Here is a 27,710-nt window from a genome sequence, read left to right on the forward strand (position 1 = left end):
TGCTTTTGAATCCAGACCCCAGCTACGCCCCGCTTAGTTTGGTAGACGAGCACGTAGTTTAATGACTCAACGTCCGTTTGGGCGTAAAATTACAGTCTATGAGGTGAATTGACACAGGTAAATTCATACAGCAGGATGCATTGCACAAGAGCTCAAAGCCAACCATAGTCAGTGTTGCTGAATTGTAATTCTTACAGGAGTGTGAGTGTCTGTATGCGAGCGCAGGCAAGAAGGACAGGTTAGGTTAGGACCGTTCCAAGCTCAGGTATAGATGGGGCTTCGGGCCCAGTCGACGCGCCGGACATTAACAGCATATGGTCCGGTGCCGTTCTGTTCGAAAACGAGATGAGATCTGGGCAGGACGACTGGGGTGTGGAGAGGACGGAGCGGTGTGGATCAGGATGTGGACAGGACGGGATGGACAGGATGATACAAGACAGGGCGTGGCAGGTCGGGAAAGTTCTGTCCTGTCTTGTCCGCATCGTTTCGCGCTGTCCTATCCCGACTGTCCCGGCAGCACCATGGGTGAAGGATACTCGGAAGTGTGGGCGGCAAAACCACGAAAATGGATTTTCTAATAAAACATGTCCAGAAAAGTTTAATTCCAGTGAAGAGTGGCGTGGACGCCGGCACGCTTGCTGGACGGGACGGGACAAGGTGATAGCACGGGACAGGAGTTAAGGACAATGCCCGTCCTGTCCTGACCCAAGTCCTGTCTTGTCCGCCTCACCTCGCCGTCTGTGCTCATGTGTTGATGCTCTGTGACGCGTTTGCTCACGGAAGAGGTCAGTGCCAAGCCGATGCAAGCCGACAACCGCTGTGCGAGTAACAAGGTTAAGACGCCATTTGTCTTTTGACCGTGCATATAAATCTCCATTCACGACGATCCGTTCGCGATCAGTTTTCCAGCCATGCGACGAAAACTATCCTGTTGAGAACGTGCGTTCGTTAGGGCGGGGTCGTCGAAAGGCATCAGTGCAGACGCTGCAACATGGGCGCTACCCATTCTGTAACAGCTACCCGTCACATGGCGCAGTGGTGCTACTGAAATGTACCACCGCTCGCAACAATGCTCACAGAGGGGTACTGGCATTGCCTGTAGTTTGAACCTGGTGCACACTTTTGCTTCGCCGTGCGGCACTACTCCCTTAATTATCCAGAAATTACACCTCGTAATCGTTCGTTTATTACCACTTGGTTATCTTCCTGGGTTCGTTGAAATTCCACTTTGTTCACAAATGATCAGACAAGCAGGAGCACGCTTCACTCAACCGTGCATTAAAAAAAGGAAGTTTGCATTTTGTGGCAACCCTGACCTTCCCTTGGTCAGTCAATGTACACGCAGACTCCATGCTTCACATAAGTTACAAACCATTGTTTTTCGCATACAACAGGGTGTTAAAACAGGCCTTGTACAAAAATAGATCGAAAAGATATGCTGCGATTCGCATTATGCATCGAGGTATAACAGCCATTACATTCCCGTGGCCCTAACAGTGGCTCGGTTGTGGACACAGGCAGCTAAAGGCATTCGTAAGATAATGCCTCACGTATCGCCGTCGATATCCCCGAGAGCCGCTGTTCCTTCCCCTCCTCCCCCCCCCCCGCGTCCCCTTGGAGGTTCGCAACTGGATCACGCCTGGCCATCCGCCTGTCCGCTCTGTTTCTCAAGCATGTCCACGTAGGCACAGTCGATCAGATCGGTCGGTTCCACCTCAAGCTGCTTCATGAGCGCCTCGGCCACGGCCTGGCCCTGCTCCAGCGTCTGATCCTCCCGCAGCTTCACCTCCAGCTCCATGAAGTCCCCCAGACCGGCCACACTGTCCACATGCACGCGCGTCTGGTCCACCATGAAGAGGAGGCGCGTCTTCTGCACATCCCCGCGCACGCCCAGCGCGCGACCGAGCGTATCGCGCAGCGCGGCCACGTCGTCACCCACAGCAGCGTAGCAGAAGTCGGACAGCTTCGGCCCGGCGGTGTCCGGCCGGTCGTAGAAGATGAGCTGGTTCGGCGCGCCCGTCTGCTCGCGCAGCTTCAGTCGGCCGCTGGCCGAGGAGAAGAAGGTGTCGCGCATGACCAGCTTGTGGCCGGCGGAGCCGCTCAGCTCGGCCGCCAGCTGCCGCAGGCGCGACGCGTCCCGCACGCGCGCCTTGATCTCCACGTTGCGCATGGTCCTTGCAGCAGACGGGACCCTACAAACAGCATGAGGTTAGCGGACGATGCCACTCACACCAACAAGAACGACAGTGGTGATCCGTTCGGCGCCTCCAGTTTCGATGCGTGTGCCCAGGTGGAGCGCCCCACGAAGGTGGTGCGCAAGCACGCACACCTGTGCCTGATGAAGGCTGGATGGCGACAACAGTTTGCACCTTTTGTTCATTTTGAGCTTCGACTATTGAGCATGAGGTTAACCCTCGCCCTGATAGGGGGGGGGGGGGGGGGGGGGCGATGCGACCTTCTCTACGGTTTTTGAAGATACCTCTCCGGCACATCGCGCAATCACACCCAAATTTTCAGTACCCTATCGCATGTCTTTTCACAGCAAAAATGTGTCCCTAGCTTTTCCGGTTTCAGAGTGGTGGCGGATTCCTTGGATCAATGTACGGCGATCTACGGCTTGGCGCGGCCAGTGGGCGGCAGCCAACGATGCCGCGGAACGTGCGCGGCGGGCCAACGTTGTTACATTAACGGAGCCATATACAGTAAACATATCCTCAAAGCATATATACATATACACCACCGCATTCACAGTTGAACAAGGAACACGCCCATTTTTGTTTCTTGTCGCCATGGGGCATGGTCTCGTCTGCCTTTTGAAAGAATTGACCACTGACCTGGCACAATGGAAACAATTATTAACCAAACAACGTAAAAACTAGCACCAATCACAAGATCTCTTTGAGGACAATCCGTTTTGTTTTCTTCTAAGTTTATCTTCATAATCTGGAAATGCCACGGGGGTCGCATCGGCCGGCGTATATATACGCGTTACACAAAAAGGCGAATCAGTGCGAGGGTTAACATCTGACCGGACTTACATGTGCAGCCTTTATCACCTCTCCCGATTAACGCTGCATCTGACTAAAGCAACATTCTGTCATCTAGCTCATAAGGTATGGAAATGGCCAGGACAAATCTGTACAAAACGAGTGGGCAAATAGCACAATCCGACGGTCTGGGGGAGGGGGGGGGGAAGCATGACTCCCCTCACACCCACCGCCGGATCGGAAAGTAAAGACGTCCTGCTATGATATGCTATTTTCCCCCGAACGGACCGGGACAGGGCACAGCGTTTAATGGACTGCACCGAACGAGACATTGGAAATGTCCTCGTCGCCCAGAACATAACAAAGTAGCAAGCAGCATGACCTCGACTCAAATATGGACCCCACCACCGGTCTGCTAAACAGCTGCCAATCACTGGCTCTGCCGAGACGCGCGTGAGCCATGCGTCCCGCTTACCGGCACCCACTACCACACGTTCAACCCGGCCTCTGATCCAGTGTGGTCCCCAACAACCAAACATCACAGGTCAACAGTCCAGCAGACATGTCATTATCCATCTGGCCATGTTTACAACATGACAAGCACACGCAGCTGTCGACCGACCCGTGGCATGTTGAGACAGTGCAACCTGTACCACACAGAACTGCGATCCATCGGATGAGGTGGCCTTCCAAGCCACCCAGAAACACAGGACCCAGCACGATGGTCTTACTCCTTGTCCTCATACTGTCATAGGATGGATGTGGCGCAGAGGCACACTCATCGTGCCATGACTGGGAAGCTTACTTCAGCAGGGCTCCAGAAAAAATCCCATTAACACATGTCCTCAGAAAAGCCAGCACCAGCAACGCTTCACTCATAAGCCCTGCAGCACTACCTGGGCTCTTACATGCTCTGCAGCCCATATCACCATCACAAAAGTACAATGACATTGGCTGTGCCATTTAGATTTTGAGCTTCACCTATCCTGACATGGGATCTCACATGCTGCACCTCATGAACAAGTCAATAGAATTACAAGACTGCAATGTGACATCCAAATTCAAATCAGAAAGAGACCTGGAGCTGAAAAATGATAGGGCAAAAAAACTTAAAAAAGATCCCAACATTACTGACTGCTTATTTTTAAAATACAGAATGCATCATGTCAAGCAACTGATGACACACACAGGAGGTGAGTAAGCTGAGGTCAGGAAGTGAGCTGGAGCTAAAAGATAATGGGCTAAAAACTGCTAAACAAGAGCCCATGTTGCCAATTACTTTTAAAAAAGAATGAAATATGCTCATGCAACTTATGATCTTTTCATTATAGACAGACATGAAAACGCACGCACGCACGCACGCACGCACGCACGCACGCACGCACGCATGCACACACACACACACACACACACACACACACACACACACACACACACATAGAGTTTCCAATATGTTATGCACTATGATCATATTAGCTGAATGACATACAAAACTTAATCACAGGTGACCCAAGACTGTTTGTTCCTGGGATGGCAGAACAGGCAGGAGATTCTTATATAATATCACTCAAGGGAGCAATAGGTGCTCTGGGAATTCAAGTATATGAATAGAAAATACCATTACATTTAAAAAAACATCAGCTAACAAGACTGTTTAGTAGAATTGGTGGACTCCAGCCAAAATAAGGAACATAGAAACTGAACACAGCAGTGAAAATATGCATTCAGTAGTGGAGCAGATATGCTACCACATAGGATTAAATAGTGAGTAGCGAGCACATACAGGATGGCAGCAACTCACATCAGTTTACCACTGCCAATGCATCTACTGAAACCATGTTACACATGAGGAGTGTTACACATGAAACCATGTTACACATGACTTTGAGGTTTGGGAGCTCCCAGCTATTGTCAACATGATGAAAATTTTTTTCTTTTTACCCTCACAAAATCATTGCAACACCAAAGCAGATGAATGACATAAATCAGAACCATCCAGCCAGGAAACTAAAATATGTATGGGGATGAGAGCCTGAGTGTTTATAATCAATGGTGTTGATATGTATTGGTAAGCAAGGATGGCAAGTGCTATGCTCCACAATATTGGTTAATCCTCCAATGTTAGCTCTGGCCCCTGGAAACATCTTAATTTCGCTTGCTATTAAAAAATGAAGCAAGAAGTCCCACAGATTTTATTATGCTCCATGGGAATCATTTGGTGACTATAGCCACTATGCTGCCAAAACGAGCGATCAATCAGCTGGTCAAACCAGCTGAGGAACACAAATTTAGGGGACAGTTGGGAAGTTGGGACAGTGGTTGGGCCCGCACCTCTCCCAAATAACTCACACAAATCGATGCCCCCTCCGAAAGCTTCGCACAACACCAGCCATACAACGTGCACCGTGCCGCAATAAAACGTCTGAAAACGTGGTTCAGATTTTGGCGGTCACGCGCCGTTTTTGGAATCTGCATTTCCCGCCTCAGAAAGAGCATGCCACTAATTTTTTTTCAGAAACGCAATGAATGAAACGAACTGTGCTTTGTAAGTGGCAAAGTCACTATTATAAACGCCGTAATCTGTTCCAGCTAGGTAACACAAACCAGGGGCTAGGAGCATAGTTTCCTTTTAATTTGGAGGGGCTACAGCTCCCCAACCTAGGGCTCAGAACTCAGGGGCGGACCCAGAGGGGTGGCCACGAATCGTGCCCCCTCTTGGGCCCCGCAGGGGTCCAAACACAAAACGCAACAAAATTGGACATTTTTGGAATTCCAGGCCACCAAAGATAGTTGAAAGCAAAAGTGAAGGACCAATGAGAATAGAGAACACAATTTTTTAATGATTGAACAAGTTAGTAATTTAGCATTTTAAGCCTTATTACGCTGTCCAGGGGCCCCATGCCGTTTCCAGGGGACCTATATGCTCACTTGCAGGGCCATTCCGATCGTTAAAGAGCCTTCCACGTTGCCCTTGACTTCTTTGCGTTTGCCCAGAGGGCCCTGCACTGTTGCTGTGTCCTTCTTGCTAGCGTGCCGGGGTGCTCTGTCATTCAGGGGCCTTCCACATATTTTTTTAATTCGCCAGAAATGCTCTGTGGGCTATAGCCAGAGCCCCATATACCAACCTGCCGGGTATTCTCGGTTGTTCGAGGGCCCTCTTTCGTTGGTCTCGGTTCACCTACCGACAAGCTCGCGGTATGCTCATGGGCCCCCTGCGTTGGTATGGGGCGCTTACAATTATACGTCAGTTACTTAGTGCCCTACGCTCTTGTCGGGGCCAATCTATTGACCTGATTATGCACACTCGGTCGGTCGGGGCCCTCCGCGTCGAGTGTTGGGTATTTTCTATTTGAATGGCGGGCCCTGCACACTTGTTGGGTCCCATCTGTTAACCTGCTCCGGCACACTGGATTGTTTGGGGGCCCTGCACATTGGGTATTTTATTGCAGAGCCCTGCGCTCTTCTCGGGGTCATTGATAGCATGCTCGGATACACTCGATCTTTTGGGGGCCCTTCACACGAGGTCTTAGGTGCATTTTATTTGACTGTTCGTCGCTTTTGTGGGAGGCCCCTGATCTGATAGGCTGCTCGAGCACCTTCGGTCGTTGGGGCCCTCTACATTTGGTGTTGGGTACGTCCTATTTGAATGAGACCCTACGCACTTGTTGGGGCCCCCTCTGTTTACCTTTTCGGTTAAACTGGATTGCTCGGGGGCCCTGTGCATTGGATCTTGGCGTTTGAGTTTAGGGCCCTGCGTTCCTATCGGGGCCATTTGATGACCTACCCAAGTACACGCCATCTTTCGAGGGCTCTGCGCGATGGTTTTTGGGCACTTCTTCTTTCAATGGAAGACTCTACGCTCTTGTCGCGGCCCCTTCTGATAAGATGCTCGGGCACAATCGATTGTTGGAGTACCTCTACGTCGGGTCTTGGGTACTTTTTATTTGAATGGAGGGCCCTGCGTTCTTGACGGCGGCCCCATCTGCTAACAAGCTCTGGCGCAATCGATCATTCGGGGCCCTCTACATCGTGTCGTGGATATTTCATATTTGAACAGAAGGCGTTACGTTCTTGTCCGCAGCCCCATCTGTTAACCCGCTCGGGCACACTCCATTGCTCGAGGGCTCTCCACATTATATCTTGGGGACTTCCTACGTAACTGGATGGCCCTATGCCCTTGTCGGTAGCCCCATGTGTTCACCTCCTTTGAATTTAAGTCCCTGTACTCCCGTTGGGGACCGTCTGACAATCTGCTCGGGTCCACTCCATCTTTCGGGGGCCCTCTGCACAGAGGTTGGGTACTTCTTATTTAAATGGGGGGCCTTGCGCTCTCGTCTGGCCTTTTCTGATCAGGTACTGGGGTGCATTCCATCGTTCGGGGGCCATTTCCATTAGGTCCTGAGTGCTTCCTATTTCAGTGGAGGGCCCTACGCTCTTGTTAGGAGTCCTATCTGTTAACCTGCTCGGACACAGTCGATTATTCGGGGACCCTCTACATCGGGTCTTGGGAACTTCCTATTTGAATGGAGGTCCCCAAGCTCTTGACGGGAACCCCATGTAATAACATGCTCGGGAACTGGTCCCGCGCTCCTGTCGAGGCACCCATCTGTTGCCTGCTCGGACACACTCGACTATTCCGAGGCTCTCCGATGGATGACCCTATGTTCTTTGCGGACCCCATATATCAAGCTGCTCGGGCCGGTGGTGGATGCAGACGGGGAGGGGGAGGCACGGGACCATGCCCCCCATGAACCATGCCGAGGGGACCTATAGGCTCAAAAGGGGCCCACAACCGGCCGAGCGGACGCAGTTTTCTAACAAAACATTACACACAGCACAGTTTGACGTCTGTGGGCCTACCAACGGCCAAAAACGGTTGGTGGCAAAAGTAAAGAGTTCATAAGCAGATCGACTTAATTCTTTGCTGCTTGAGAAGTTGCTACCGGGGGAAATCTTGGGGTTTATTACGTCGTCCACAGGCCTAACGCTGTTGCCCGGGCCCTATATGTCCATTTGCCGGAACAATCTGGTCGCTAATGAGTTTTCCACGTTGCCCTTGATCTCTTTGCATTTTCTCGTAGGACCCATTGCTGCTGTTGGGATGCTATCTGCTTCCATGCCTGAGCACCCTTGATCGATCAGATTTTCCTCCGCGGATTTTTCCCTCTCTCTAGAAAGGCTCTGTACGCTTTTTCCGGAGCCTCATATGCCAGGGTACACCCAGTTGTTCAAGGGTCAATCATATTAGTATCGGGTTCTTTCCACCTGCTCGGAGGACCTCGTGTTGTTGTTGGAGCTTGCATATGGTAAGGCAACGAGACATTCGATGCTCAGGGGCCCTCCACTTTGATTTAGGGCTTTTTCCCTTTGACCTCATTTTTGGAGGACTCTTCACTCCTGTCAAGGTTTTTGTTGTTAAGCTACCCGGCTGCTCTTGATCGCAGGGGGGTATTAATTCATGGCCTTCGATAATTCCCCTTTGCTCTGAGGGTCCTGTGCTCTGGCCGGGGCCTTATATGTCAGCCTGCCGGGACACTACCGGTCGTTTAGGGGCACACCACGTTGGTCTTGGATTATTTTGCTTGCTCTGAGGACCCTATACTTGTTAACATGACCCTGTTTGTTCGCCTCCTGCGGCACTCATGATCGCTCAGGTTTCGTTCCTTTTGGCATTGGTGCCTTAGCCTAAGAGCAGCAGTCGGATATGTGCCGATGAATTTTTACGCGCAACTGTCGAACGTACTTTTGCGTGCCGCCGACGTCGTATGAGTCATTTCCCTTGGCTGTTGAGTGTGTGACCTATCATACTTGTGCACGACGTTCTTAACATACCTTGACTGTTAGGATATTGTGCACTCCTTTGTAACAAACGAAAAAATTCTGCATTAGTCATCAGTCATCAGATGATTATGTCGCCCAGTCGGCTATTCGTAAATAAGCTAGTAATGAAGTTCGTCCTTGGTTTTAATGGTATTTAGCAGCCAAGTTGGGTTCATTTTGCCTGTTTTTCCGAAACAGTTGGCTTCAAAATCACAGGATTTAACCTAATCTGTAGAAAATGAGTGAGCTTCATGTATGTGCATACATAGCACGCCTAGTTTTATAGGGCTGCGCACAGTCAGATGGGCTCATGTTTTATGAAACATATATGTATACATATATGTATATATGTGCACATATATACACACACACACATACATATATATATATATATATATATATATATATATATATATATATGTAGGTGTTTATGCTATTCGTCTACAAATTGAATGGCCAAAATGCAAGGATGTTTTTAGAGGGCTCCAAAATCTAGGGGGCCCCACAGTGTTTCGTGGAACCCCCCTGACAAAATCCTGGATTCGAACAGAACTCTGACAGTAACAAATTGCCCCCTCTGGATGCTCAGCAGGCCACATTACGAAACACTCGGTGGCCCACAGACTGCAGGCCCTTCCCGGTCACCAGGAGTACCGTTAGTTTAAGGGCTTTCATACCTTCTGAGCACCATCTGGACTTTCAAAATCCCACCAGGACACCAAGTGCCCTCGGGTTACCCAGAGGTCTGGCCGATCAGGGACACTTTGACCGCTCGGGCTCTATATACCAAGGGCATATCGGGCCAGTCATGGGTCGTTATCCTGAGGGTCCCACTGAGGGTCCCTCTAGCTATTTAGGGGTCCGCGTCTGATGGCATTTCCTTCTCGCCGACTGTTTAGGCCCTCCTTTGATTTTCACGGTCCTTCGGGTCATGGAAGTGCTCTTCTGGGTATTCATGGGGCCCACTGGCCGCCCAGAGGCCGCCTAACGACCCAAAGACCTGCCGGCTGCTCGTGGGCCCATGGACGCAGGCGGGATGACACACGGCAAACGTGCCCCCCAAGGTCTCCGGAGGTCGACTGTAGCCCCATCTGAGGGCGCGCACGGCCCCAAGGGTTGGCTGGAGGTCGAATTAAGAGGTGACTTAAATGACCACTTGCCAACATAGGCTTACACGCTGGCTCAACCATAACTGTTAGTTCGTTGAACAACAACTTTATTCCTGCTGCCAGAGTGGAACGACGTATTTGCACATCGCGTTTTTATGCATACATATTTAGTTACATATGCACATATCAGCGGGAAATTCGCTTCACTCGCACTTTAACCACGCCCTTATTGTTTGTGTTGCTTCTTTTATGGGCTTTGTCGACAAACCGCTATGATGGTTACCTTGCAAATATACTTACGCAATGGCGATGGATCTCACCATAGACATTGTTCAATGTTCATTGCGCTTTGATTTTTGACTTTCCGTCTGAAGCGTTCTGTGGTGCTCTATGCGGGTCCAAGGGGGACGACCCCCTCCCCATTGAAGTGATCATATGTTTTTTTACTGTAAGACAATCCACCAGAGGCCCTCTGCATACAAAAAGTATCTAGACAAGCCTTTTACAGACATCAATGTGCTTCTTTTAATTGTAAGTCGAGCTTTTTTACTAATACAGGAGCCGGAAGGCTCCATAAGATGGGCTTCTGCATATTCCCGCATCAGCTAAAGTTGTTATTCATCAAGTTCATTTGCCTTTTATCATAATGAAGCATGAGGTAAATGCAATCAAACCGATGAATTTAATGACTGCATCGACTGCGGGGTTATTCGCTTTAGTTTTACGAGGGTTGTTTCAGACCTTTCCATGAAATGGTGGCTGTCAGGGACGTTGTCGAATTTCCTCGTTTTTAGGATATAAAGAGGCCCGTTGGCTGAACGGCAGCGTAAATCGGAACATGGCAAAAGATACGTTATAAGCTGCAAATTTGCTAACTGAGGCCTTTAAACTTCGGGTCTCTCGGAACCTATGGGGAAGGGGACACGTGCCCCCTGTGCCGCTCTCCCTGATCTGCCCCTGTGCCGCCCTCCCTGCCTGCGCCACTGTATGACCACATTCGCCAGAACACTTACGGTCGCATGCGGTGGAACATCAGCCATGTTAGTGTTATTACGTGGAAGCCATCTCCTGATCTAAGGAGCATTAAGCCCACGTACTGATTATTGAGCAGGCTACACTCGCGTGCGCTGAGGAAAAAAAGAAATCGGCAGCATCTTTATGACGTTGTACCGAAGGCCTATTACCAGGTGAGCACCACTCTACCACGGCAGCCCTTTGACTACGAGGGCAGCGTCCCCCTTTGTTCGATCTGATGAGCCTCCTTCGGAGCCAGCTCCGTCCATTTCCTGTTATTTGGGCGGGCACTGGCGGACTCCCAGCGCCTCTCCCTGAGACGAGAGGTGGTCCGGTCCGGGCTCGGCGGGGTCCGGATAATGGCGCCCCGGCGTGCCGGTCTGGGCCGGCCGTCCCGCAGCCGCCAGCGGACGGGGGCTAACTGAGACACCTGGCGTCGGCCGGCACCCGGCGACGGCAGCAGGACCACCCAGCCCGCCTGCCGTCCACTCATCAAGTCCAACAAAGGGATAGCGTGCTGACGGGCGTACCTTTCGGTTCACGAGGGCCTCTAACTATGGTGTCGATTTCTGTTTGGTAGAGTTACGGCTGTAGCGGGCGAAGAAGCCTGACTTACGATAATTAGAGCCATGTGGAGGACAGCAATATCTGCGAGTGCAATTGAGCTGTACGCAATCGATTGATCTAAGTCTAACCTGTTCAGCCCCCGTGGCTCTCGCTGGCGGCCACCGTCAGATTGGCTGCACGCTGCGGCTGGAAACAAGGTAAAGCGACTGGTTGCGTGTGCCCTCTTGCGGGGCCAGTAGAAACACGACATTGGCTGTTCGATGTGTTAGTGCCAAAATCGGTTGGGGGAAAGTCAGAACTCAGAACTGATTAGCCTGGTAAAGGCCTTTGCCATTGCAGAAAATTGAAATATTGTCTTCAAAAACCTGATCCATGAATTGTGACTGCTCCCTTACTTTCCTATTTGTGGGTTATGTCTGAGGTAGGGAGCAGCGAATGGAAAATAGTCCTGGTATATCGCATATGTTTGTCCAATTTCTTTCCTGTGTTGTTTGCATTTCTTGGAGATTTGGGATGGGCACCATGTGTGGTTGAGAAGGCTCAAATTCCGAGAAGAGCTCAACTGCTGGTAGGGATGGAGACTCAGTTGAAAGGTCATAAGTTCAGTTGGGGGGCAAGGGGTTGCGGGGGTTCCAGTCCTTCGACTGAACACGATCGCGCCATCCCTGATAGCTACTTAATTGGGCAAGGAAAATGGGAGAGGACATGAAAGAAGACGGCGCCCCTCCCACCCAACAACTTCCGTAAAGGTCGTTCATCAACCCCATGGCGAGGATGGGAGAGAGCTTTTTTGAAAACCAGCTTTGCCCTGCACTCTTCTAGCGGTTTTATCTCAATGGTCTCTTGCCATATTCTTCGTGAATGACGCCTGGAAAGACATCATTTCCCGCCTTCGCTCACTGCGATGAGCCGCAGCAAATCCTATCCCATAATTCTAACTTCTCTTGTATATTTGATGTCCTCTCGTCACTCTCGGACAACTGCTTCCCCTGCGGCCCCACCGATCACGCCGTGTATTTTTAAAGCTCCATCTACCCCATTGTCGCCTCTCCCGCTCCTCTGCGCGGCGGCCGCGGCAGCCTGCCTGTGTTAAACCCCGGCCAGCGGACTGTTATCGGCAAAACGTCGCAAGTTGGTCGGCTGTTATTTTCGCGACCGGAGAACCGCTACTGCTAGTGCAGCTTCACCTCACCAGCTCTTCGAACCAAACGTTCGGCCACCACTTCACAAACAGGTGGCAGTGTGTAGTTCTGGAGCGTTGCATGGTGAGCCGTGGTCGGAGAGACAGCCGCTGCGCTGGCAGGCAGCCGCTGGCGACGGCGTCGGCTGGCGGGGACGCCGCGGCCGCCAGGGTAGCCGCCTGGACGGGCCGCTCCGCCAGTCCGCCAGTAGCCGGAGCGGCCGTCCAGGCGCCGCGTTTGTGAGGTGTGAGCAGCGCGGACGGGGTGCAGCCACCAGCGGCAGGCTGGCCATGCCGAGCTCCCTGGCGCTGGACGCGCCCTGGCGGGTCTACTCGTCGCCGTATGACCATCTGCGGCCATCGCAGCCCCAGGAAAAAGGTCAGCCCGCCGCCCACCCCGGATCGCGGCTCGTGTGAGCAGCCAGCGGCCGTCACGGGCAAACGGAGCTGTCGGACTTTTAACGGCAGGGATTCAAGGGATTCAGTGAGTTGTAACAACGCCATTTTTTAAAGTGAGCCTGCGTACCAACTTACTTGCCAAAACTTCAAATGTGATGTAAGAATCTTGTCCTGGGCCCACTGTGGCCCTGAACCTGTGGGACAAGCCTTTTGTCCGGCGTGGGCGTCCCCTCCCGTCTTTATTGTTCTGTCGTATCCTAAAAGCTGCATGGTAACAGGTGCACAGATGTCCAAAATGCTGAGTTGTCAGAGCCGGAGGAAGGGATTCACAACCTTTGCCGGTGGTTATTCATGTTGGGTCGTGAACTCGACAGGTTTTGATTCAGATTGGAGTCTGGCTTGATCGATTGGATGCTGATGCATATGGCGGAATCTGCTATCTGTCGAAGCGCTCGACCAAAAATGACGCAGCGCAGCGGCGGTCGCACGGCAAGGGCTGCATATAAAAGCCTTTGTTACTGTCGGAAGCCCACAAGGTTGTGGCGAAGTCGACGGCTACGAAACGGACTCACGTCCAGTGAACGTTTGAAGGCGGGTTCGACGATCTGGCTTGGGACGGGTGCTGTAGTGTATTCTGGCATCTGGCCTGCGGCGCAGGGCGGACTCCCGGGAGCTTGGGACGGGTGCTGTAGTGTACTCTGGCATCTGACCTGCGGCGCAGGGCGGACTCCCGGCAGCTCAGAGAGCTCAAGATCTGGCTTGGGACGGGTGCTGTAGTGTACTCTGGCATCTGACCTGCGGCGCAGGGCGGACTCCCGGCAGCTCAGAGAGCTCAAGATCTGGTTTTGGACGGGTGCTGTAGTGTACTCTGGCATCTGACCTGCGGCGCAGGGCGGACTCCCGGCAGCTCAGAGAGCTCAAGATCTGGTTTTGGACGGGTGCTGTAGTGTACTCTGGCATCTGATCTGCGGCGCAGGGCGGACTCCCGGGAGCTCGGAGAGCCCAAGCTCCGGCTGAGCAGGATTTTACCATGGCGTGAGGCAACGAAGTGCTTATATTTCACGCCTGCTGCTGAGGCGCGTGTACAAAATGTTTGCAGCGCGTCATTCTCATATCGCAACAACAATGATCGGATAGCATAGGACGGCTTCATGCGTGGTGGGGGATGGCCGCTGCTGCGGGTTTGCTGCACATGAGCGCACGGGCTCGGGGCCTAGTTGTGACCCGACTGATGACGTCACAAGCTAGCGGGATCAGCCCGTCAGCAGGCAGTGGTGATGATGCCGGTTTGGAGAACATGCCTTCCTCCTCGGACCAGGACAGGACACCAAGGCGCCCAAGCTGAACCGGTGGCCACACTGCATGTGCTATCAGCCCACTCCATACCACGCTGCCCACGTGCGTGCCTTGCGCATACTCCCCCTTCACTCCAGCGCGCACCTCTGGCCGCCGGCGATCGGTCGGTGGCTGAGGCGCCCGCCGCCGGGGATACCTTCCTATGCAGCGTTACGCTCGTTCCGCGGCGGCGGCCGGCGGGATGGCGCCGCCGTCTCGAGCGCCAGTCTGGCCTGCGCCGGCTGCTGCGCGCCCGGAGGTCTCCCCCAGCCCGGCGCGGGCCCGCGCGATTTATGATTATTGGCGGCGGCGGCTGCTGCAGAGTTTGCAGGCAGACGGGCGCTCCGCTGCCCTGCTGCTGCGGAGAGACACGACATGACTCCGTCCGGCCACCGCAGCAGCCCGCGGCCGCCCTACCCGCTGGCTGCTCCGCACGCTGACCCGGTAAAAACCAATAAAAATTGGCATGGGCACCTGCTGAAATTAGCTTAAACAGGATGACACCATCTAATTAATCACTGGGTGAGAGTTGGGTTTCTCCTTAGGCGAGCAGCCTCCGAATCATTTTTTAAGAATATTCGGATGCAGAATATGTAATATTGTGCACGCATGCGAGGTAAAAGTTTGCAGTCGTTTGAAGTCTGTTGTTGAGTTGCGACTTATGAGGTCTTTATCAGGGACATGTCAGCACCGTTTGGCGCTCAGGAGTTAAAGGACGGCTCGGTAAAATGTGAATTTTAAGCTTTTCTGCATCCATGTGCTAATTCTGTAATAATACCGGATGGTCCCAAAAACCTAACCTTGGAGACTAACTGGAATATTTTGTCCCCTGCTCCTCCCCACCCCCTGTGGCGTAGTCCATAGGCCACGAGCTCAAGAGATTTTAGGGAAGAGGTGTGGTTCGACCAGTGCTTTGGTATTTGGATCTACAGATCCTCGGACCCGAGGCCGCCGGATTTCTGTATGTGGTTATCTATGGAGGGAGTCGAGTGTCAAGAAATGAAATACCCTCCCTGAGCTTAAGAAAGCAGTGACGGAATGTGTGAGGACGACCTCGGGGAGCTATGCTAGCGTATCCCCAAAAATTGCACATGTGAAACACACATGATTGTACAAAATAACGGAAGACATTCCGAGATTGTGTCTCAAATGATCTGATGATGATAAGGCTGCAGCAATCAGATGTGAGGTGCAGTTGTGTAATACAGTGCTGCAAACAATCCCTTCCCTAATCTTGGACGTTAAGGTTAGCTTTGCCGTATTGGGGTCAGATCTTGACAATGCCAGGAGCATCCCAAATGCATGTTTACACCCCACAATGACATTTGGAACATGTGCTGAGTTGAATGATATGCCTAAATTATTAGGCCACGATGCTGACATTCCGACCCGGAATGTCAGCATCGTGGTTTGGTCGTTTGGTCGTGGAATAAATGTGGTTTGTTTTTGTGGACTACACAGTGCATGATGATGTAAAAACTGCATAAGGCAATGACAATACCAGCTCGACGACGCTCGTACCAGGTAAAACGCGTAAAATGCAGATGTGCTTAGGAGCCACTAATGCTTGGCATTTAGTGTTCTCATCACGTAGTGTCCTCAATTTCCTGAATGACTATTATGTAAGCCCGGTCATTTTTGCCTCCTTTGACCCGATTTCTCATTCTAAAAGTATGATATGCTTAGAACCATTCATCGTTGTGAGATGTAGGGGTTTTGACACGCAATCTGATGAATGCTAACCACGGACATTTTCGTTGGAATGCGGCACTTGGATCCGGAGGTGCCGAGCTAAGGGGCTGAGAAGCCAGGTTGGACATTTGTGACTTGCTTTAAGCTTAGGCATCACACATTAAATGCAAATATGTACACATCATGCAGCTTTGTCAGGGTCAGCAGCAACGAGAGTCACTGGTGAACTCGACACACATTTGGTGCAGTTTGTCTGGGTCGCAGCAACGGGGTTCATTGGTGAACTCGACACACATTTGGTGCAGTTTTTCAGGGTCGCAGCAACGGGGTTCATTGGTGAACTCGACACACATTTGGTGCAGTTTGACAGGGTCGCGGCAACGCGAGTCACTGGTGAACTCGACAACATTTTTGTTGCGGTTTGCTCAAGGGTGTAGAAAACCGGGCTGAAATGGGGAACGGTCGCCCTCAGCTGAACAAGGATGGGGAACGGTCGCCCTCGGCTGAACAAGGATGGGGAACGGTCTCCCTCAGCTGGACAAGGATGGGGAACGGTCGCCCCCAGCTGAACAAGGAGCTGAACAAGGATGGGGAACGGTCTCCCTCAGCTGAACAAGGATGGGGAACGGTCGCCCTCGGCTGAACAAGGATGGGGAACGGTCTCCCTCAGCTGGACAAGGATGGGGAACGGTCGCCCCCAGCTGAACAAGGATGGGGAACGGTCGCCCTCAGCTGAACAAGGATGGGGAACGGTCGCCCCCAGCTGAACAAGGATGGGGAACGGTCGCCTACAGCTGAAGGCAATTTAGCGTTAACCATATGGTGTTTCGTGGTCACAAATGTGTTAAAAAAGAATCACACGCCTCGCATCATTTTTAGGATTTTCCCGTGCCTCTGACCTTTTTGGTAGCTCTTTAGCGGCGTTTTTTACACTGTGATACCAAGGCTAATTCGCGAGATAGCCGGATGACACCGAAACACATTGCACCACACTAATCGTGACCTATATGATCCGATTTAGAACGTCATAGGTCACGTCCATGAGGTGCAACTGTCACTATACGCCAGCACTATATGGAGTGTGCTAAGACCTATCCGACATCTTTTTGTCGGTTTTGCAGGACGCCATCAGGTCCTCGCATGTGTCGTTGGGAGACAAGGACAGATAAAGGCAGTACACTTAGTATTTGGATCGCTATGATCTGATCTGACCCCCGTGGTTGTCACTGTGCGCTGGTGCTCAATGACAGCTACCCGATGTAGCTTTGAAACGGAGCTATTGACTGCCGCTTCCGCGCGCTTGGTTTTGTAGATGGCGAGGAAGATTGCACGAGATATGTCTGTCATCAATCATGCGGTGCAAATCGCCAGTAATGCTCTCAAGCGTGGAAAGCCCTGGTTTTTAGCATGCACATATATGTCTTCATCCATGCTTTCGGTTGACGAGGCGCTATTTTTGGTCACTTTGTGACGCTCACGGTACCACGTTGTAAGCTGGGCACGAACAGCGTTGCTTTTTTGCTTTGTCTGTTTGCCCGGCTTGTAACGGGACAGTTGAACACGACATGACTGGTTCGACTTTCACTATCGCCCATCGCAGGTGTGGGTAACACAGCTGGGACGCAGGTACGCAACAGATAAACATGCGACGTGCAGTGGTCTGACGCATACACGTGTTGCAAGCGTGTTCACTTCACGTCCGACACCCGCGCTGTGCCCCAGCCTTGACCCAGTGACCCCGCCCGCCTGCAGTGAACGTGGTGGAGGCGCTGCAGGAGTTCTGGCAGATGAAGCAAGCTCGCGGCGCTGAGCTCAGGAACGGCGCCCTCGTCATCTACGAGTCCGTGCCGGCCAACTGTCCACCATACGTCTGCTATGTCACGCTCCCAGGCGGCAGCTGCTTCGGCAGCTTCCAGGTAGGTCTCTGCCTTTGATCGGGCGTGGGCTTGTGAGGGCGATGAAACCATTGGGTGCGTTCTCTTAGAATCGACCAGAGGCTAACGCTCTGCCCTGTTGCGTTGGGCTCCGCGGTCAAACTGAAGATCCGCTGATGCCAACGAGGCCTTTGATACCTTGCTCTCCACCAGAGTGCTGACCTTGCAGGTGATTGACTCGACCCAGGGTGGAAAGCGACTAAGAATCGAACAGTCTTCGGAGGACATTAATCTGAACCGATGTAGCTGGGGTGAGCTCATTTTGAGTCACGAACTGAAACACCAATTTGCAGCGATTGAGTGGAGATGCGACTTATTCATTTGTAATATTTTGTTGACAACGAACACGTGACTGACGTAGTAATCCAGGCAGGAATGTTCAAATGACGAGTGTTAGGCTTAAAAATTAGTGTACCGGATAGTAACATAACAATCAAACGCCTTGCGAGGCGTAGGATGAACGAAATGACAGGAGCCATTACGTTTATAAACTGTCATCTATGGCAGGTATTTTGCGCCGTGTGAAGAGCGAGGTGATGATATGCGTGAATCGTTCTTATTGTGTTTACTTAGTCAAAGCACGTTTGGTAGTGAGGAGTCTGCTCACAAATTTGCATTCGTGGACGCATTTTCAAATGGCCTTGCCGGAAAATTGTCTGACCTTGGGCACGTCAAGTTATGGCCACTGAAATAGATGAGATCGACAAATTCGGAAAGGCTTACGTTCTCGGTGATTGACTATTGGGAAGAAGGCAAACGTTTTTTTTTTAGAAATTTGATCCGAACACATTGAATGAATGGATTTTGGGATCAGCGCTCACGCTATGCAGGCGCTTGCTGTGTGAGCCCTGACCCCTACCATCCGATCACGCAATTCCAGGCAACGGCAGAATTTGGTGGCGAAAGCTTAACGCGCCGCAATGGTCGACACGGTCCGTCCTGCCCCCTGACGTCAACTGACCTTTAGCGCGACCGCTGCCACCGGTCGCAGGCCATACTTTCAAGAGAAAATAGCTAATAGATAAATGGATAAATAGATCGTTTCAGAAAGATTTCGTGACAAGAAATGTAGCTCTACGAAATCTCCATGGTCGGATACCCCTCGGCTTAGCCCAATGCATTTAACATTCGAGACCGGTTTCGTTACAAATGGCATGGGTCACTCCTCGATGCACTCTTGACGCACCCTTGGATGCACCAGAAAGGTCAGGTTCGCCGACCCACGCTATGGCTTTGGCGGTGCTGCGATCACGTAATTGTTTGTAGATGGCGCATTCGCCTCCGCAACAGAGTTGGCTTTCATAAACCAGTTTTAAAAATTTTGATCTGCTCTGGATGCCAAGTCTGATACCAACCCTTCAGTGCGCCCAAAACGGATGGACCCGCGCTTTGTGTCCATCAGCCCACGCTTGGTAAATACGATCGTTCATTATCGCACAGGTCAAAATGTGTTTGTCTCGCGTCACTGCTACCTGGTGTTTATAAAGTTGTATTGTCAAGACACATACGCCCTCAGCCAGCGTTCAAATATGGAGCTCCTCATGTATGTAAAGCAGCACAACCTTAAAGAATTGTGGCGCTCGCTGCTGACACCGGTAGGCCAGTACGACTGGTGATTGTAAATAATTGAAAACGCCTAAGACGTGGCTAGTCGGGCCGTCCTACCTGTATTGCACAATTTTCGGTTAGTCATAGTTAAGACCGGTTCGGCCGGCGACGTCGTGCGTGATATAATGAAGATTTCAAAGGGCTTAGCACGTGCACAAATTGCGGTTAAAAGCAGCAGACGTGTGGTGTCTGCATTTCGAGTGATCCGTACCTTTCACGTCACTCACCCAGGGAGTATATGTTTAGAGAGGAATGAATTATTTATCATTGCGTTGATTCTTGTTTTTCCCATTTGTAGGTTAGTTGTTTGCCTTAGGTCCTACGATGAAGTGCGGTTAGATCCGTGTTAGGGTTTGTAGTTCATCATTTTATACAAATGTTGTTGCATACACACACAACATATTCAGACCAATACCCAAGCATGTTGATATGAAAAGCAATGTTTTGCGAACTGCGAGTCGGAGTTAAGGCGACTCAGGACTTAGTGGGCGCTCTTCTCATCAGTCAGGTTAGATTTCAAAGTCTGTGGTTCAGTCTTAAGTTGACTCATTGTTCTAGTCGAACACAGGTCAGATGTCGACAAACATTCAATTAAACTTAACAATGTAGCCTTTGTTTTCGGGCAGATTGAACGGCTTACCCACAGCGGAGGGAGGCTGGGACGACCGGGGGTAGCCGGCAGCGGCCCCTGGTCGGCGGCATGGGAGGGTAGCAGTAGTCGGGCTGGACTGGTCGGCGGCATGGGAGGGCAGAAGCGGTCGGGTCAGCCTGGTCAGCGGGATGGGAGGGCAGAAGCGGCCGGTCGACGTCATTCCATGGCGCCCGCGCCCGTCTCCGCGCGGTGCGTCCTCCGTAATCAATGGATTGTTTTTGTAACTGCGGCGGGCGGGGGGACTCCTGCTGCGCCGGCTGAATGGCCGCCCGCCGGTGGAGCAGAGAGCAGGCGCTCTCGGTGGACCGGTACACAGAGGTGCCGCGGCAGGCGCTCTCGGTGGAACGGTACACAGAGGTGCCGCGTCAGGCGCTCTCGGTGGAACGGTACACAGAGGCGCCGCGTCAGGCGCTCTCGGTGGAACGGTACACAGAGGCGCCGCGTCAGGCGCATTCTCGATGGAACGGTACAACGATGGGCCACTTCAAAAGGCGTTTTCGTGGGGGGGGGGGGATGGGGAGACGATACACAGAGGTGACTCCAGGTGCACTCGCAGGTACTCTCAGGTGCACCCTCTGAATGACCTTGTACAGGACAGTCCCTTGAGAGCCATTCTCAGGTGGACAACACACCGAGGAAGGAAGCTTTTAGAGACACTCAGTGGGCCGGTACACAGAGGAGCCAGGTCAGACGCTCCCATAAAGTGGGGCGTATAGGGGCCTCCCCCGTCCCTAATGCACACGCCATTTTCAGAGAACATTGTTAGACAGAGACCTTATTCGGTACCAAATCTAAAATGTTCAAAAAATCGGATAAGCAAAAACAGGATCATGGTTTGACGTCAGAGCGTACAAAATAGCGTTAAGTTTTTGCTGCGGATGCGTGTTTGTTTCATCATCACGCACCTACTTTTGGCATTTCATGTTTACCGGACTTTTTATTTGCCTATTGGGCCAAATGTACAAACATAAAGTGATATTGTTTAACCTGGTATAAATTATATGAGAAAAGCAGCATTACCCGGATATCGGGGAGTATGCGGAGGGCCATGACGTGTCTGCTCTCCGGGAAGGTGAGCCGGTGAGGTTAACACCAGTCCCGGCAGCAGTAATAATTTTTAGGTGAACGACAATGGGTAATCAACAGCTGTGCCCACGGCTGTACGTAATTCGGATTTGTATGCGCCAATGGCTATAGATTAGTACACCAAAAGGATACAGAAGGCACTGCCAGAGGGGGGAATTAGCATTCGCTGCTTTTTGTCGTTAGCAGACTGAAGGCGTGCATGTATATCGATCATTTAACACGCGCTCGGGATGAGGGGGTCAAATTGACTCCCCAAAGGTTTTCCGCAATGGTTTCCAAACTGCGCGGCGTAGCCACGCCAAATTTTGCATAGCTGTAGACCATTGAATAGCGGTTCGTCTGACATCAAAAATTTAGATGTACCTTGTTAGGTCGCTGACGTATGACAGGTCAAAGTCAGGCCATGGTTTCAGCGAAGGCACACTCTACGGAATCGTTCGATCCGATCAAACAACGGAGTGTTAGACGAAGCCAGACATCTCTGAGATACTTCTTAGGCAGCACAACAATTGAATGAACAAATATAATTTACGTAGGGTCAGGCATGAAGGTCGGAGCAAGGTCAAAACCAACCTGTTGTGTTACTCTCGGACTTGCTGTATGAGCTGGTTTCTGGGGCTCATTTCGAATATATTGATAGCAGGAACCACATTATACACCTTATATGGACTTCTTTTAGGTCTGAATAGGTCACTGACCCAAAATGACCCAGGTCAACATTTCGTTTTTAGGAACATACCGCCTAGCGTAATCTGTGTCGCTTATCCAAATGCAAAGCTCAGAACAGTCTATATCATTTTGGTTGTCATGACCTTTTAAGGGTAAAACAAAGTCTTTGACCTCAACTAAGCGCGCGATATTTTGCTTAGAACAGTTGTCTAGGTTTAGGGGGTCCTATGGAGACCAAGCTGGAATTTTACCTTGTTTGACCTTACCTGACCTGGAGTTCATGACTTAGGAACTTCATACTTTGACCTAAGTGAGTTTACGTACAGGTCAACACGCCCAGTGACTTTGGTGTCTCTAACTCTCTTAGTTCCCGAAATCTCAGGGCGGTCAAATTGACCCCCTCTACCTGAACGGAGGGTATCTAACCGGCCACCCGAGCGCGTGTTAAAAGGTCAGACAAGATCAATGACCTTAACTGAGCGTGTGAATTATTTTTTAGAACGGTTGCCTAGATTCTAGGGGTCCTTTGGAGACCAATCTGACATTTGACCTTGTTTGACCTTATTTAACCCAAAGATCATAACCTAGGAACCTCGAACTTTGATCTGCAGTAGTTTACGTGCAGGTCAACACACTCTGTGAATTTGGTGTCTCTAGCTCTCTTAGCTCCCGAGATCACAATGGGGTCAAATTGACCCCCTCCCACCCGAGCGAAGGGTAGTCCGACCGGCCACCCGCGTGTTAAAGTGTGGTGCCGATAATGTAGCGGTTAAGCTGCGCGTCTGGGAAATTAGAGGTGCTTTTTTTGATCCCACGCGGCGTCCACCCTTCCTGTGAAGGTGAGAGGGCAGGCGACGCCATACAGCCTCAGCAGCTGAGTGCATCATAAAGCCCCAATGACGCCGACGACAAATGTTTAAACTAACCTTCTTAGCTATTCTGAGCCTACCGCTGCTCAAACTATTCAAATGCTTCTTACCCTTCTGTACGGTATGTTTTTGACACATCCAGCCGCCTCTAACCAGCTGTAGCCTTACCGAACTGAGTAAACGGAACATATGTAGGCGATAATATATACAAAGTAGTGATGTAGTAAAGTACAGTCTGTTGAGTGTATTCGTGCCAAAGTTGCCCGCGATTCATGTTATACGCTGGTAGGTATATGCTCATTGCTGGCGACACATGCAACTGTGTGGCCACTGGCTGCTGCTGGTTTCTGGAGTTTGTAGAGTCGTTAGCGATTGCACTGCGTGGCCATGAGCCATTTTTAACTGCATTGGCGTTCGCCATTGCCTTACGTGGATCTTATTTTAATATGAGGCATAGATGTCAGAATTCATCAACGAAATGGTAATGAGTGTATCTTCGTCAACCCACCTTACGATCCACCCACAGAAACCTTCATTCCGGTTTCCATCCTGCCCTCTACCAGCCCGGCCTCGGTCCCCGACGTTCCACGCCCCGATCGATCTCGTGCAGCGCCTTGGGCACGATACGCCAGGCGTCCGGGAATTTTATTTTCAGTCACGTGGTGTTTTTCGCAGCCAGGATTTAAATGGCTGTTTATCGGGGCAGCCGGGATCGGTTTCGGAGCGCCGGCGGCGTCTGATGGCGCGGCGTGGGGCATGCCTGACATACCGGCCCATTAAGTGGGGTGCTGACTGGGGGACGGCCGGTGCGAGCGGCGCTGCCGGCGATGGCATCGCAGGCGCACGCCCCCAGAGCGCCGCGCAGGTGACAGCGCACGGTGCTGTCAGGAATTACCAACAGGATGACTGACAGGTCGTGGATGACTCTGTAGTTATCCATGGTTCGGTGGCAGCCCACACGGTGTGCATGTGACGGATACCGTGAGGCAACGTGAATCGGATGAGATGGCGTGGGGTGATGATGGCGTGAGGTGATGATGGTGTAAGGTGGTGCTGGTGTTAAGTGATGACGGTGTAATATATTATTCGCGGCAAAGTCGGCTATCTCTGACTTACGCCGGAAGGCCTCCCTTGACAACTAGGAAGGTTAAGCATCGTTACCAGATGTCACTGACTGGTGACCGATGAACATTGATGCTGGTAACCATTTCCTACAGAAAAATTAGTAATAACTAACTGCCACACGTACATGTTAACGTATCATCGCCACTCAACCCCTGCGTCACGTCGATTTTAAGTCTCAGCCGGCGGCTTTGGTCGCCGGGCCTCTGATTCGGCCTGGTTCGTTTCTCAGGTGAAGTGACACAGCCGGTCCAACTGCACTGTGTGATGGCCCATGGATCGCTCAGCGATGGCAGGAATCATGCCAGCGCTGCTCGCTCTCGCTGGGGCTGACTCGGTGTTCTACGTAATGGCGCGCTCATGGACTGGCTAGCAGAAGTCAAGCTCCGATAATTTGCCGTGTTCCTGCGTGCAGAGTGTCATGTCAGCGGTACAGGAACATGCGACGAAATGTACGCTGCACTATTCTCTCGTCATCAGGCCGGTGCTGGTGCACACGCACTGAATCGCCCTGGCCCAGTCGGCATGCAGTCGGCGAGCGCAGGTGGCGCCACCGACATGTGCCGCCGCCGCCGCCGCGTGCTCACCGTGCTGCACTCTCCCTCTTGTTCGCAGAACTGCCCGACCAAAGCTGAGGCGCGCCGCAGCAGCGCCAAGATCGCGCTGATGAACTCGGTTTTCAACGACCATCCGTCGCGCAGAATATCGGATGACTTCATCGAACGCGCAGTGGGCGATGCGCGAACGACATTTAACGTGAGCTTGAAGAGCTAGGTGTGATACTGTAGTTGAGTAATGCCGTGCCCGTATGTGTATGTGTATGCCTCTGTACTGATGTGCGCTCGATTATGTGTGCTTTGTGCTCGGGCTTCCTTACGCGTTGAATCAGTGATGTCGCCATGACTTAGAGGCTTGTGAGTGGGAGCAAAGCGCAAGCAAAACAGCCAACTGCCGGTGGAAAGGAAAAAATGTTTCCCTTATCTTTTTCTGATCTGTTAGTGCCAGTTACTTCACTGGTGTCTATCTGTAGGCTGAATTTTCCTGTTCTTGTGTTGTTCTTTGACAGCCAACCAAAGAATGTCAGAGATGTGTAGACCCCAGTCACGTTGCAACGAGCGGCGGAAAACTTTTGAACAACAGTCTTGTATACAATATTTTGTTCAAGAAGAAATACCAAACTGTTCATTTTGTAACACTTCACTCGAGCACTGCCTCCCCATATCCCGTACGTTCCGCTTCCTCGTGATGCCTATGCTCGGGCTGCATGCAGAAATCCACAGGTCGAACAAGGATTTTGACAAAGCTTTGCGACGCCGAGCACGGTAGCGCCACCTATAAGCATTCTTAGCGCCATCTATGTGTATTTGTTGCGGATGTTTCAGGGCAGCCAGGACGTCGCGGACAACCCTAACACTGGGATCGGGGCGTTCCGGTTCATGCTGGAGTCAAACAAGGGAAAAACTATGCTGGAATTCCAGGAGCTTATGACAGTGTTCCAGCTCCTGCACTGGAACGGCTCTCTCAAGGTAGTGAAGGCACAGCCAGCGTAACGTTTAATATGCATTCTGATAAAGCGGTGTCAGCACAAACTAAATGTTGGTGTTATCATACTGTAGCGCGGGTCGTTTGGCTGACTAGCCTTGTTTCGTGGGTGCCAGCACGTACAGGTGTCTATAATACTACAATATATTTCATACAGGTACCCATGCTCCACGACAGACCCATTTTCTACCCCTACCAGCCAGATAACCATCCTCCCCACGCATGGTAGAGTTTCCTGGTTCCAGACCAGACTGTGCCGGGGCGTACCGACGTCTAACTGCGGCCTGCCCCCAGGCGATGCGCGAGCGCCAGTGCTCGCGGCAGGAGGTGGTGGCCCACTATTCGCACCGCACCCTGGACGACGACATGCGCTCTCAGATGGCGCTTGACTGGATCGCCAGGGAACAGGTGGGCAGCCGCTCGTGCCGCCGGTGACCCAGAGCAACGCCACCGCACGCAGTCCATAGAGTCAGTCTCGGTGTCATGTCACCATACTCCACCAATGCTGCAGCAATGTATCCGTGCTGCCGTGCGTTAACGTAATCAACCCCTAAGCTTATTTTTCGCATTATTTTGTAAATTCATTACGTGTTGCGCGGATATGTCAACGTAGATGGGAACGGCTCTGGCAGTTTAGCCGTGCTTGTGCGATCCAGCGGCGTTACAGTAGCCCGTGTTGCCCCGGCCGGCTGAATATGCCGACGCTGTCCACTGACGCCGACGCCGGGCCTGCCCCAGGAGCTGCCGAACGTGCTGAGCCGGGAGCTGCGCGCCGCCGACGCGGAGCTGGAGCTGGCGCGCCGCTCCGGCCGCGAGCTGCGCTTCCCCAAGGAGAAGAAGGACATTCTGATGATGGCGCACGCCCAGCTGAGCGGCGGAGACGCCATGTCCCTGGGCGCCGGCTGACGGAAAGACACGCTTCCTGCGCTCGTGGGTGCGGACTTGCGCGACGAGTGCGCCATCGGCTCGGGAGAACGTGCAGTCGAAACGCGCGGAAGGTGCGCAGCCGCGACAGACCACGTGTTCCCCGGTGGTTGGCGCGCGGCCAGCGAGAGACGAGGAAGGATGCCGATGCGAGGGCCGACCGACTGGCGGGCGCGAGGACCGGCTGACTGGCGCGCACTAGGACCGGCTGACAGGCGGGCACTAGGACCGGCTGACTGGCGGGCGCGAGGACCGGCTGACTGGCGCGCACTAGGACCGGCTGACAGACGGGCACTAGGACCGGCTGACTGGCGCGCACTAGGACCGGCTGACTGGCGGGCACGAGGACCGGCTGACTGGCGGGCGCTGGCGACACTCCCATGCCACGTGAGAGCATGCAGCACAGCGCTGCAGCACCAGCGGGGAGCTTGGCCGCACCAGCGACTGGGCGTCGGAGCAGATGTGCCGGCGGCAGAGGCACGCACTGCAAGGTCTCGCGCGCATGTCATGCAGTCACATGATCTCAGCACAGATGTCCTCCGCCGCAGCCACCGATTGATCCGCACTCCCGGCGCGTTTTTTGGTGATATACCTGCAGCTCTACGCTGCATTATGAGAAGGGCCATGAATGCGGATTTTCACTTGTTTTGCCTTGTTGGTCCATTCCAACGCATATGACCTTGAATTTGCGTGTTGTACAGTTGCATCGTAAGTTATGCCCCGATCGAACCATATTTCCGCAGCATGTGTCGGATACAATGCTCAATAACGCGTTGCAGTAGGTTGCCGTTCCTTCAATGTACTTAGTTTTTGCTCTTCTTCGGCATCCAGAGAGAAAATTGATGAAGTAGCTGGCGTCTTAAGGATAGATTAAGTTTGCATCATTGTTTGTTCATTGGTGGAGTGGGAAAGCTCTGTAAGAGTGTGTATCATCTGACCAACGACGTTACACCAGCGCTCTTCGGTTATACAGCATCACATGGGGCGCAAATATCATCCGTGATCATTTGCATGGAGGCGAAGTGTCGAACTTATTGACCGTTGGTCAGCCACGTGCGTGTGTACTACGCAAACTTCCCTGATGACGTCTGTCGGGTGATGAAGTTTTTTGCTGATTACATGTAAAATACAAAACAACGTGCTTAGACCTGTTCATGCCCTATTTATCGAAAAGAGACTTATATATCCATTCAGCAAATTC

At 52.0% G+C, this 27,710-nt stretch overlaps 2 protein-coding genes across 2 annotated transcripts; one reads left to right on the forward strand and one right to left on the reverse strand.

The window, feature by feature from the left end:
* Window positions 1-1,614: 1,614 nt before the first annotated feature.
* LOC119099169 (uncharacterized) lies at window positions 1,615-5,401 on the reverse strand. Its single transcript, XM_037222274.1, has 2 exons — window positions 5,337-5,401; window positions 1,615-2,192 (listed from the first exon to the last, which is right to left on the reverse strand). The coding sequence occupies exons 1-2, from the start codon at window positions 5,378-5,380 to the stop codon at window positions 1,634-1,636; spliced, it is 603 nt and encodes a 200-aa protein (XP_037078169.1). The 5' UTR covers window positions 5,381-5,401; the 3' UTR covers window positions 1,615-1,633.
* Window positions 5,402-12,881: 7,480 nt separating this feature from the next.
* Window positions 12,882-27,645, forward strand: LOC119098790 (protein limb expression 1 homolog). The gene is made up of 6 exons (XM_037221832.1): window positions 12,882-13,056; window positions 17,856-18,019; window positions 24,659-24,799; window positions 25,426-25,569; window positions 25,880-25,993; window positions 26,324-27,645. Exons 1-6 carry the CDS (start codon window positions 12,969-12,971, stop codon window positions 26,489-26,491), a joined length of 819 nt encoding a protein of 272 aa, XP_037077727.1. The 5' UTR covers window positions 12,882-12,968; the 3' UTR covers window positions 26,492-27,645.
* Window positions 27,646-27,710: the final 65 nt, after the last annotated feature.

The sequence above is a fragment of the Pollicipes pollicipes genome, unplaced genomic scaffold, assembly GCF_011947565.3.
Source record: "Pollicipes pollicipes isolate AB1234 unplaced genomic scaffold, Ppol_2.1 Scaffold_4740;HRSCAF=5597_pilon_pilon_pilon, whole genome shotgun sequence".
Lineage (NCBI taxonomy): Eukaryota > Metazoa > Arthropoda > Thecostraca > Pollicipedomorpha > Pollicipedidae > Pollicipes > Pollicipes pollicipes.